The sequence below is a fragment of the Bos grunniens genome, chromosome 3, assembly GCF_055505025.1.
Source record: "Bos grunniens cultivar Pamir isolate PY7600 chromosome 3, Bosgru_T2T1.0, whole genome shotgun sequence".
Lineage (NCBI taxonomy): Eukaryota > Metazoa > Chordata > Mammalia > Artiodactyla > Bovidae > Bos > Bos grunniens.
In genome coordinates, this window is record NC_141167.1 from 110,830,301 (window position 1) to 110,842,782 (window position 12,482).

General features: G+C 39.7%; 1 protein-coding gene across 1 annotated transcript in view; it reads right to left on the reverse strand.

Moving 5' to 3' along the window:
- SPTA1 (spectrin alpha, erythrocytic 1) overlaps positions 1–12,482 on the reverse strand; it is a 95,327-nt gene that overhangs the window by 79,777 nt on the left and 3,068 nt on the right. The window contains exons 3-11 of the mRNA XM_086393516.1: positions 12,011–12,151; positions 10,856–11,002; positions 8,425–8,558; positions 7,451–7,595; positions 5,389–5,543; positions 4,288–4,423; positions 4,087–4,188; positions 2,249–2,386; positions 1,534–1,644 (exon numbers count right to left, since the gene is read on the reverse strand). Coding sequence (XP_086249642.1) covers positions 1,534–1,644; positions 2,249–2,386; positions 4,087–4,188; positions 4,288–4,423; positions 5,389–5,543; positions 7,451–7,595; positions 8,425–8,558; positions 10,856–11,002; positions 12,011–12,151 — 1,209 coding nt within the window. The remainder of the gene's footprint in view (positions 1–1,533; positions 1,645–2,248; positions 2,387–4,086; positions 4,189–4,287; positions 4,424–5,388; positions 5,544–7,450; positions 7,596–8,424; positions 8,559–10,855; positions 11,003–12,010; positions 12,152–12,482) is intronic.

The following is a 12,482-nucleotide window of genomic DNA, read 5'->3' on the forward strand; positions in this document are numbered from 1 at the left end:
AAGATCTGGGTCCTACTTCTGATTTCTGTTATAAATTGTATTTCAAAATATAAATCTCAGGTTAATTATTTTCTCTATGCCACAGTAGTTTCTTCTTAATCTAGGTTACAGTGAATGAAACCTGTTTTCACTATGAGGTGAGTATTTGATCTATTTTAAAATTTTTAAGAACCATTGTTGATACAGCCTTGTTCAATGGCCAGTATTTATCTATCTATCTATCTATTCACTCACCCATCCATCATATACCATATGTACTTCTTAATAATTCATCTCTATCTCTAGCTATATGGGGAATGGAGTCATATTATACATGTGAATTTTGACTCATATTCATTCATAAACTCTCAAAATTGCTCAGGATGAATTAATTGATTGGGAATAGGAAAATGATGTGAAATTACAAATAGTATTTAATAAACAATAACTTATTTTACATTGTTATCTTTTACCAATGAAAATCAACCTAATAAGCATATGAACTGGGAAGGGACCATAGCAAGCTCTGAATTGATCTAAGATTAACAAAGAAAATTTGGAGTTTTGTGGTTATTGTTGTTGCTGGTGGTATACATGCACATGTGCAAGTTTTGGCTAACCCCAGCACAGTCCTAGGAGACAGCCGAAGACATACAGTACATATATATTGGGCAAATAAAGTCTCCCTTACACTTCTCTGAGACTTGCTTATGTATTGACAAGTTTCTGGGACACTGTAACTTAAGGTTCACAAGAAAATTATAGCAGCATTAAATGCAAAACGTAAAGATGAAGATATACAGGAAAAAATAGATACTACCTAGATATCTAGATATTACTAAAGAAAGCTAAATGGAGATATTACTGGAGAGGAAAAGACTAAAAAATGTAAATAATACATTCAAATATATGTTAAGTTATGATTCATATTGGATATGGATCCCATAGTTTCTATTTATACTTCAGGAAAAAAAAATAAGACAATCAGGCACTGTGTCAGAAAATATAAATTGCTCAAAATCTTTAAAAACTTTCTAAAAAAATCACAATATTTTAAAGGAACTGTCCTACAATTAAATTAATTAAAAAATAAATTTACCTAATTCTGAAAAAAATTTAAAAGTAAATACTTTCTAAATATGCTTTGTGGAATAAGAAATGTGTTGATAAAAAGTGGGTATGATTATTTTTCTGAATGTTTTCTCTTTTTAAAACAACTCTCATGTCTGATAGTTATGAGTAATTCTAAGAATTGGTAATCTATGAGATGTGTGAAACACAGGGAGTTCAACCTGGTGCTGTGTGACAATCTAGAGGTGTGGGATTGGGTGGGGAATGGGAAGGAGGTTCAAGAGGGAGGGAATGTATATATACATTCCCTGAATAACATTGTTGTAAGGCAGAAACCAGCTCAACATTGTAAAGCAATTATCCTCCAATTAACATGTATATCTGTGGCTGATTCATTTTGATATATGGCAAAACCAATACAATATTGTAAAGTTAAAAAAAAAAAAAATGAAGCCAATGCCCAAACAAGGGCCCATTTCTTACTGTGATCTTCTCCTCCTGGGCAGTAAAAGCTTCCTCAAAGTCATCATGCTTCTGAAGAAGGGCTTCTACACTGCCCAGTGAATTTCCGAGATCCTCGTTTTCCAGGAAGGCCTGTAGAAGACAGAAAGATACATCCCAGCTGTGCCTCACCAGTGAGAATCATTCCCTTTGGAATATCTCTGAGAAAAGCAATAAGAAAGGAGGTGAGGGGGATGGAAAGCAAGATGGGAATTAACACAAGGTAGGAGAGGAGATAGAGATTAACCTCAAAGAGCAGAACCTCAGCTTCAGAGTTCCCTTCCCAACCTTCTCATCCAAATGTATTACCTTCATCTCAGTGTGTGAACCAACCAATCTAAGCATGATTCTGTGTTCTCAAATCCTCAAGAGGACCACTCAACTCCACCAGAAAATCTCTGGTTAGCCCTGCCTCACTCATCACATTTTTCTTTCACGGATCCCTTAACAATTGGATATTCATTTTGCTGCATGTTCGGAGAAGTTTAAAACCTCTGTGCTTTGTATTTAAATATTTTTCCTGTGCATTTATCCATGAGGGAATTTCAAGAGCCTTACAGAGAGGGTCGATCTTTTCTCTTCCTTGCAGCTCACCCTCTAGTTCCCAGGTGAACTGAAGTGGTGGTGAGGATGCTGATAGTAGTGAATGAGGAGCAGGAGAAATGGCTTCTGGACACTCGCTGAGCCCCTATGTTACCTCTTGTCTGCTCATCCAACTGTCTACTTGCTCACTGTCACGGTAGAAGAGGTGCAGGTTCAAGCACTGGTCATACTGCTGCCGACGCTTCTCCCACAGCTCCAGCAGAGCCACCCAGTTGTAGGTAAGTAATGACATCTTTGGAAAGGAAGAAGCAAAAGACCAGGAAGATATTAAATGAATTTATTGTATCCTACTGTCACTGAGCATCCAATAAATGCAAGGCCCTTTGAAGGAAAAAAATGAATAGAAAAACAGGCTTTTCTCTTAAGGCTCCTCAGTTCAGTTCAATTCAGTTGCTCAGTAGTGTCCAACTCTTGGCGACCCCATGAATTGCAGCACGCCAGGCCTCCCTGTCCATCACTACAACTAAGTAAATCCCTATAGTATAGAAAAAATGGGAGAAATACCATAATAGAGATATACCACACTTACTATGTACAAATAAAGAAGAAAAGATTAATTGATTCAAAGACACAGGGAGTAGAAGTATAGAAACTATTGTATCAAACAAAGATTTAAAGGGCAGAGAGGTGGAGATCAAGATTGTAGGAGGACACAATACCACATTCCACGTAATCATTAGATTATACGAAGTGCTCCAGAGAAAACTGCAGTGTCTAAAAAAAGTGGACATTTCATGAAATTCAAGTTCACAGGACACTTAAATGATCAGATTGAGAAGTTTGCCTTCTATTTTAAATGCAAATGAGAACCATCAAGGAAAAAGGGACATTCTCAAACTCATGAAAGCCTTTGTTTCTGCCCAAGCATCTGTCCGAGAAACCCCAGCTTATTAAAACTGCTGTGATAATTCCATAAAAAAGATGGTACAAATTCTCAGAATTCAGGATAACAGGTACATTTCAAGGTTTTAGAGTTCCACTCTTCCTTTGGCAGAAAATTGTTAAAAATAAAAATTCATATTATAATTTTCCCATAGGATTCTTGATGAGTTGAAAATACAGAGATCTCAGTCTTCATCATATAGTACTGGTGGCTGTGCTTGGAAGCTAATGAGATGCAGAGAACCTGCAAATCTTATTTCAATTATCATCCCAGAAATTCCTATGACTCTATGACTAGAGCAAAATGTCTCAGGGATCAGGAGATTTAGGTAAGCCCTTGGGATCTAGAAGATTATGATGATGGCAGTGTGTAAAGCTTTCTGTTGCTTAAGGAAGATTTCAGAAACACAGATACAGGAAAATCAGTCTGATCTGAGGTTGTACAGAGGAGAGAAGAAAAGGAACCATGTACCAGGAACCATGCTAGGCACCTTAGGGAATCCAAAGATGAATAAGGAGCAGTCCTCAAAAAATTCACCATCTAGAGACTAGCATGGGAAAGTGACACAACAGAGCACATGTGACAAGGCAAGATGGCATGGAGGTTTCTTGGCTCAAATGGTAAAGACTCTGCCTGCACTGTAGGAGACCTGGTTTCAATCCCCAGGTCGGGAACTGGAGAAGGGAATGGCTACCCACTCCAGTATTCTTGCCTGGAGAATTACATGGACAGAGGAGCCTGGCAGGCTACAGTCCATGGGATCACAAAGATTTAGACACAACTGAGCAACTAATGCTTTCACTTTCAAGTGATGAAATTAGTTAGATCGACTAACGTCTCAGAGATGAGGAAGCACACATCAAGTTCTGAGAATTTCAAAAGCCTCACTCTAGCTAAAGCAACGTATGAAGGAAGCAATGTGAAATCTGGATCTATGTTAAAATATTTATATGTCTTTTGTCCTCTTTCCATTCAGAGATTGTCAATCAGTAAGAGATTAAATGAAGGCTATATATCAAACTTTCACAAATTCTGTTAAACTGGATTACCTTTTCTAGAACTTCATCAGATGCTTCATGATTGGCATCCAGCAGAGTTTGACCAGTCTCATTAGCAGATTGAAATCGGTCATCATAAGAGTCAATCTCATGCTGTGACCACAAGAAAAAAAGGGTTAAAATGAAGCAGGAAATCTTCTGGTATTGTTGTCACCTCCCTCTTCCTCCTACTGGGGAGGCCTTCCTCTCTACCTTATGCTGCTGATGCCTGTCCAGTAGGGCTTCCCCACCAGTCACATCTATGGGCAGCTCGTCAGCATTGATCAGAGCAGTCTTTTCCTCCATCCAACCTGAGAGCTCATCATAGTCAGATAAGAACCGCTGGTACCTGGGGAAAAGGTAAAGGAAAACACAGAAAGGAGGAACCAGATGCAAATGGACATTGAACAAACAGTCAGAGTTGGGTTGGGCTAAGATGTACAACATGCTTTTTGCATTAAATCTACCCCTTCATTCCTCCCATGTACTTCCCTATTCCTTTAGCAATGCTGGCTATGAATCCTTCACTCTAGATTGTATATTCCTAGGGTGAATGAGTCTTTGTGTGATGAAGCACTTGGGCATGACATCTCCAATATCACAGTCACACTCCAGGAACACTTGAAGTAAAGTACTATTTAATAAAGTACTATGAGGCCAATAAATAATCACATAACATAAACAACAGGAAGCACCTTATGATAAGGGGCAGCTAGAGTTAGGATTAGGAGCCCTTATATATTTTAATTCACTCTTCACCGTATCAGTGAAGACAAAAGTCACCAAAAAAATTACCTGTTCAAAAAATCAAAGCCTCACCATTTCATTTTCAATCATATCAATACGATAAAGACTATTTTCTGGTGATTTAACAACTAATCATAAAAATTAAGTACAGAAATGATATTCAAGGTTTGGTTTTTTTTTTTATAAGCTGACCTACATTCAGGAAATAATTCTAGATTTATTTTCTGTTCTTCAGCTTGGAAATTAATTCCAATTCCTTAGCTAGGGCCAAGATTTTGACATGTTTCTTCAAATATTTTTTCAGCTTCATGGGCCACTTCATAGCTTCTCACAACTATACAAACAGAAGAAGACAGAAAGGGTATAGGTGAAAGGAGATGTCATTCTGAGGATTATATCATCCTGCAAAGGACTTCTGGAAAACTAAAATTTCTTTTGTCTCTACTGAGCAGGCAGGAGGGCTGGGTCATTCATTATTTTATTCCTTTTGCTCTTTTATTTCTGTTTTAATATTGCACTTTGACCCTGTAGAGGTAGTTAACGTAATAGAGAAGAAGGCTTTCTCACCCATAAGAAGCCTGCAGCTTTTCATATCTGCTGGTAGCCAAGTTGCGAATACGTTCCCAGTTGGAGACCAGATCCTCTTTCATCTGCTGGATTTCAGCTGCATCTGAAGGATGGGAAAGCTTCAACTTGTCTGCTTTGGAACATAACTCCTTCACCTTTGGGATGAAAAAGAAACCTAGTGTGTGAAGGTGGGTCAACAGTATAGTGCTAGATGGTGACTTTATAGTACACACATATGTCTAATGATAATGCTGTACATCTGAAACTTACTATATAATTTTAGAAAAAGGAAAAAAATAAACTTAGTGGGAAATCCAAGTATTCTGATCCTCCTGACAAAGTTTTATGGGAGGGATGTAACATAATAATTATATAAGTAAGAATAACATATTAGTGCATTTATATGGATATATCTATATTATTATATTCATGTAACTATATTAACTATAATAACTTACTGACTGCTTTTTGTCTCTTGTTGTGCTAAGCATGTCACATGCATTTTCTTGTTTTATAGTCTCCGTTTAATAAGACCATGAGGCAGAAACTATTCTTGTTCCCCTTGTATGTGAAAACTGAGAGGCTAAGTATTTTATCTGCCCGAGGTCATTCAATAAATCATTATCAGAAGCAATATTTAGACATATATCTGTCCTTCATTACCCTCTATACTGTTTTCATAAACATTACCATAGGAATCAGAGAGATACTTCTGCTAACGAAAATTTTTGCTAAGAAAATTCCAGTAATGCCAGGCCAGTGTGAGCACAATTCCTGAAGAGCAGGGTTACTAGGGAAAATTCCATGTTACCATTAGTCCTTCCACTATATTCAATTATAATCAGGTGTTGTCTAAGATGAGATTTCATTATCGTTATTCATTAAGTCATGGTATTTTATCACTCATAATTAGAAAACAAGAAAAACAAAGGGGGAAAATGAGGAAGGAAAAAAGAAGTAGACTGGTGAAATATTTTTCAGAAACTGGACCGAGGGATAGAACTATGATTAAAGCATAGTAACTAGGGATCTTCTTGTGGGCTGACTCCACTGTAAAAGCTGAGGAGTAATTAGTTTAAGTTATGGTTAAAATTGTGAGGGTAAGAAGTAAGAATGGGAGGCTTACGCCAAGTTCTAGTGTGACTATGCCTACCATAGGTACAGGAATCGAGGTCTTTCAGCTTCCAGAAGAAAACCCAAAGGTGGGTTGAGTAGAGTGTTTTAGTGTCTATGTTTATTATAAAAGGAGAAGAAGAAATTTTCTCCCTTTTCTACTGAGTAAAAGACAAAAAGAAACAAGGTTCATCTCCAAAAAGAGAAGGTGTGTTTAGGCAGGAAACCATTCATGAAGCTATCTATTTTGGTTTTAAATTATGAAATATATTACAAAAAGCATAAGTGTATATATAATATATATATATATGTGTGTATTTAAATAAAAATAATTTAAACAAAATACTAGATATCCAAGAATCATGTACAAGTTATAAACTAGAATAAAGAGGTATATTCAGGTGGCACAAAATTTCTCTTTCATTGAAATAATGAATTTACTATGTTCTATGGAGACAAGTTGGAGACAGCAATGGCACCCCACTCCAGTACTCTTGCCTGGAGAATCCCATGGACAGAGGAGCCTGGTAGGCTACAGTCCATGGAGTCACTAAGAGTCGGGCACGACTGAGCGACTTCACTTGCACTTTCACTTTCATGCATTGGAGAAGGAAATGGCAACCCACTCCAGTATTCTTGCCTAGAGAATCCCAGGGACAGAGGAGCCTGTTGGGCTGCCTTCTATGGGGTCGCACAGAGTCGGACACGACTGATGCAACTTAGCAGCAGTAGCAGCAGCAGCATGGAGACAAGTGGAGATGGAAATGGCAACCCACTCCAGTATTCTTGCCTGGAAAATCCCATGGACAGAGGAGCCTTGTGGGCTACAGTCCATAGGATCACAAAGAGTTGGACACGACTGAGCGACTTCACTTACTTATGGAGACAAGATGAACGTCAGATGGCTCTTTTAACTCAAGGATGTTAGCTCTTTCTCCCACAGGCTTACCTTGTCATTCATGACTGCAAGGCTCCTCTCAAGTGTCTTGTGACTGTGAAACAGTGCCTCAGAGCTCACAAGGTCTTTGCCATAGTCCTCAGACGTGACTTGAGCCTCCTTCTCCTCAATCCACTGGATGGCTTCAGTCACATCCCTGTCAGACAACCCCATGAGCTCCAGCAAAGGAAGAAGGCAGGCATTCCAGGGCAAACAGCACCCAGCAGGACCAGCCTCATTCACCTGTCAGAAATTATCCTATCTTCCCACACACTAGCAAAAAATAGCATAAAGAATTCCTGTTTGGGGGCTTCCCTGGTGATCCATTGGTTAAGAATTCACCTGCCAATGCAGGGGATGTGGGTTCAATCCCTGGTCCGGGAAGATCCCAGATGCAGAGACAGCTAGGCCTGTGCACCACAACTACTGAAGCTCATACACCTAGAGTCTGCACTTCACAAGAGAAGCCACCACAATGAGAATCCCGCCCACCACACTGGAGAGTAAACCCAGGCTCATCTCAGCTAGAGAAAGCCCACCCACAACAACCAAGACCCGGTACAGCCAAAAATAGAATAAATGCACAAAGATTTTTAAAAAGAGTTCCTACTTTTATGGTTTCCATCGAGATGTAGAGACATGGGCATCCTGTCAGCTAAGCCTCCAGATATACTTCTGGGTTAGCTCTTCACAAATGTCCTTCTTCACAACCTCACCCTCCATTCTCTTTCTGCTTTTGCCCCTGCAGAACTTCCATCACTAATTCACTAGTGCTAATTTTATTACTTTAAGCTCCATTTAACACACTTGGCTATTGACTGGATCACAATTTTAACCACTGTGTTCCTTGTTGTTTTAAAGGCAAGAACATGATTTTCTTTGATTAAAGGTATTGGCCACTAATTGCTAACAGTAGACAAAGGCTAACCCAAATACCCAGCCTGGTGCTATTGCAGTTTTCTACAATTCAGTGGCCAGATTCCTACCTTTTGAATTTCTGAAGGTCTGCAGCACTGGACAGCATTTTCTGTCGTTGGAGAGCCAGACCATGGAGACGTTCCCAGGCTGCATTCACCTCCTTCTGCTTTGACTCAATCGAGGGCAGCTCAGGATGCTTTTCCTGTGGGAGTAAGTCAGTGTTGGACTAATGGAGAAAAAACTTTTAAAAACTTCTTATTTCACACTTTGCCCTAAGCAGAGGATAGCCATTTAGCCAGATACTACACTTCACCTTAGCCCTGGTCCCTTTTACTTGATCCACATCACCAAAATCTAGAAAACCAAACCACCAGATGTTGTATCTTCTGTCCACAGCTCAAGACTAGTCTACTAACATAGGTTGCCCAACCTCATTATTTTCAGAACTCCATCATGTTGATGGCTGCTAGCTTCCCTCAAGACCCTGGGAACCAAGGAAGAGAAAATTTCTTTCATGAAGTCTGACTTAATTTTTCAGATCTCGAGTACTGTGAGTTTTGGCTCTTTTGGGGCCCTGACACCTTGAGAATATAGTTGGAGCTATTTTCCTCTTCCCAGAACTAGATAAACATGCAGATAAATTTAATTTTGCAGTTCACACAGTTTCGCAGACTATCTGAAGCAATGAAATTTGTGTTTATCAGATAAAGCTAGCTAGTATCAGCCCATTTAGATACTTGGCAATTTTGAGTAGTTGCCATACACCAGGTCTCCCGACCCCTCCTATCCCTGTTTATTCCTATTTCCATTTCTGTTTTTCAGCCTCTTCAGACAGAATTTTCTTCTCCTTCCTTCTTTACAAGTAGAAATAATATTTTATAAGCTCCAGTACTTAGGCCTCAAGAAGTCTTTCAGCTTCTGTTCTTACTTTCTTGGAACATATTAAAAAGTATGATCTACTGAAAGGTGAGAGAGCACATGGAGAAAGCCTGCACTATCCTTGCCAAATCTTTAGACATGGGAGGAAGGTTGTTTTAGATCCTGTACACCAACTGAGTCACTGTGTAACTGCAGTTACTTAAGAATATCAGGTGAGATCGGGAGAATGGCCCAGCTGAGCAGCTGACTCAGTGAATCTGACTCACTTAACCATGGAAAAATAAAATGTTTTCTGTTTTAAGTTTTGTAGTGGTTTGGTAGATAGTAACAGATAACATATTCAAAAGCAGAGACATTACTTTGCCAACAAAGGTCCATCTAGTCAAGGCTATGGTTTTTCCTGTGGTCACGTATGGATATGAGAGTTGGACTGTGAAGAAGGCTGAATGCCGAAGAATTGATGCTTTTGAACTGTGGTGTTGGAGAAGACTCTTGAGAGTCCCTTGGACTGCAAGGAGATCCAACCAGTCCATTCTGAAGGAGATCAGCCCTGGGATTTCTTTGGAAGGAATGATGCTAAAGCTGAAACTCCAGTACTTTGGCTACCTCATGCGAAGAGTTGACTCATTGGAAAAGACTCTGATGCTGGGAGGAATTGGGAGCAGGAGGAGAAGGTGATGACAGAGGATGAGATGGCTGGATGGCATCACTGACTCGATGGACGTGAGCCTGAGTGAACTCCGGGAGGTGGTGATGGACAGGGAGGCCTGGCATGCTGCAATTCATGGGGTCGCAAAGAGTCAGACACGACTGAGCGACTGAACTGAACTGAACTGATAACTAAAAAAAAAAGAAGAAGAAATCTGCACAATAATAAAAATACAATCATGTTAGACGGAGAAATTTAGAGACTGTTGGAAATGAGGCCTGGAAAAAATTGAGAAATAGTTTATTTTCCCTACTCTAGTACCTATTAATCCTGAAATTTTGATTCTATTTACACATAAATATCACTCCCATTATATAGCTGCAGTGATAATAAAACTTTAAATGGAAAAGCACGATAGCCCACTATTGCAGTTTCTGTTCAATTCCTTCACGTACATATAAAATCAGACTGACTTCCCAGTTCTTACATATGTTAAGGGTATTTAGTCACACACTGAGTATTTGTATGCTCAGAAATTAAAAGGTTATTTAAGCATTTTCTTAAGTAAATGGAGGTAAATCTGCCTCTTTTTCCTTCCCCCTCAAAGAAAAATTTGTTTAATGATATCATATATATTATGAGAAGCCACGATTATTTTATATTCTTTGCCACTTCATAAACATGAAAAATTGATGTACTGCACAGTGCAAGAGTAACCTCATTGTGGACTGAATTTCTTTACATAAAGCCATGTACACTCACTCACTCACACCTCTATTTCTGTAGACTGGCAAGGGATGAATTCAGAAATGAGAGAAAGCTACTCTGGGCATGTCACTCCAGGGACAGGCATACCTCTGTTTTCTCACAATGTTCCATATATTTTTCTTGTCCCTTCTACAAATGGCCAGGCAATCTTCTTGAAGATCAGAACCCTTTCCCTGGATTGGCTCTGTTATTCCCCACCTCACCTCTGCACACTCATTGGCATATTGGTTCACTTCATTCACTCTCTCCTTTCGAACTTCCATATCTGCTAGGAACTCTTCAAACTTCTTATGCAGAACCTCTGTGCGCTCCCAGTCCTTACCCAGCTCCATTGATGTCACCAGAGCATCCTGTAGACACAGAAAGGTCTATTAGGTCACCAGCAAATATTTAGGGATTCCTGCAGTTCAAATGCCCAAAACCCTTGTTTACATTTACATTCCCAGGATAACTCAGAAGGAGATACTGGTGGAACCTGGGAGAACCCCTTCAAGAAAGTCAGAGCAAGGGCATATTTCCTGAGGTGGCACTGTGACTCAGGGAACAGTGGTCTTTGGGGTAATTCTTTGGGAAGACCAGGGACATTGTCAGAAAATGCCCTTGGAAGAACCTTTTTGTGGTTTGGAACATGAAAAGGAAATCCATCCTGGTTCTGCTGGATTCAACATCCTGAGTATTTACAAAAGTATTGTGCTGAATGCTTGTCTGTGTAAATTTTCAGTCCTAACCATAGGGTTATTCTTCAAGTAATAGGAGATAGAAACCTCTCTAGTTATAGGTACTAAGAGACAAAGGATTAAGGGAAAAACTGGCAATTCTCTCAGTTGGAACCAGAGTAGGATTGAAAACCTAGAAGGAGTGAAGGCTCATGGAAGGTAGAAGGGGGGCAATCCTAGATGATCTTTCAGTACATTTTTGTATGTCTTGCCTTCTTCATGTTCAGATTCATACATTTAGACTTACCCTCCTATAATGTTGCCTACTTCCAGAATACCTCTAAATCTTTGCTAACATTCCTCTTTCTTCCAAGGAACTAAGCCCAGGAACAGATACCCTGACTTCTTTACAAAAAGTGAAAGTGAAAGTTGCTCAGTTGTGTTGCATGTTGCTTCTTGTGACCCCATGGACTGTAGCCTGCCAGGCTCCTCTGTCCGTGGGATTATCCAGACAAGAATACTGGAGTGGTAGCCATCCCTTGCTCCAGGGGATCTTCCCAACCCAGGGATGGAACCCAGGTCTCCCGCATTGCAGGCGGATTTTTACCATCTGAGCCACCAGGGAAGTCTGCATCAAATTGCTATGGGATGTCTGGGCCAGAGGGATGGAAAATCCTATATACAGGCTGTTTGGTGCTATACCTTGTCTCCAATCCACTCCAAGATATCGGCACACCCCTGGAAGTACTGTTGGAGTTTCAGGGCCCGCAGCAGCAAGGCACCCTTCTCCTGGGTCAGCTCCAGCAGCAGGTCCCACAGGCGGTTCAGTTCCTCCAGAAGGCCCTTTGGGAGGAGTAAAAGCACTCAGGCACGTTACCTGCTGTGGAGCAGCAGTTATAGACTCAGAGACCTGTGCAGAGAGGGATCTGGATAAAAATCCCTCATCCCATTAACTCGTGCATTAATTGCTCAAAAATATTTAAAAGAGGATAGGGCATGTATGGGAATAACCATTAAACCATATGATTACCTGTGGCGGATTCATGTTGATATATGGCAAAACCAATACAATATTGTAAAGTTAAAAAAAAATATGATCTTCCATAAAGAAAAATAAATAATAACATTTGGGTGTTTTAGAGGATGAAATGATTGCAAATGATAAGACAGGATG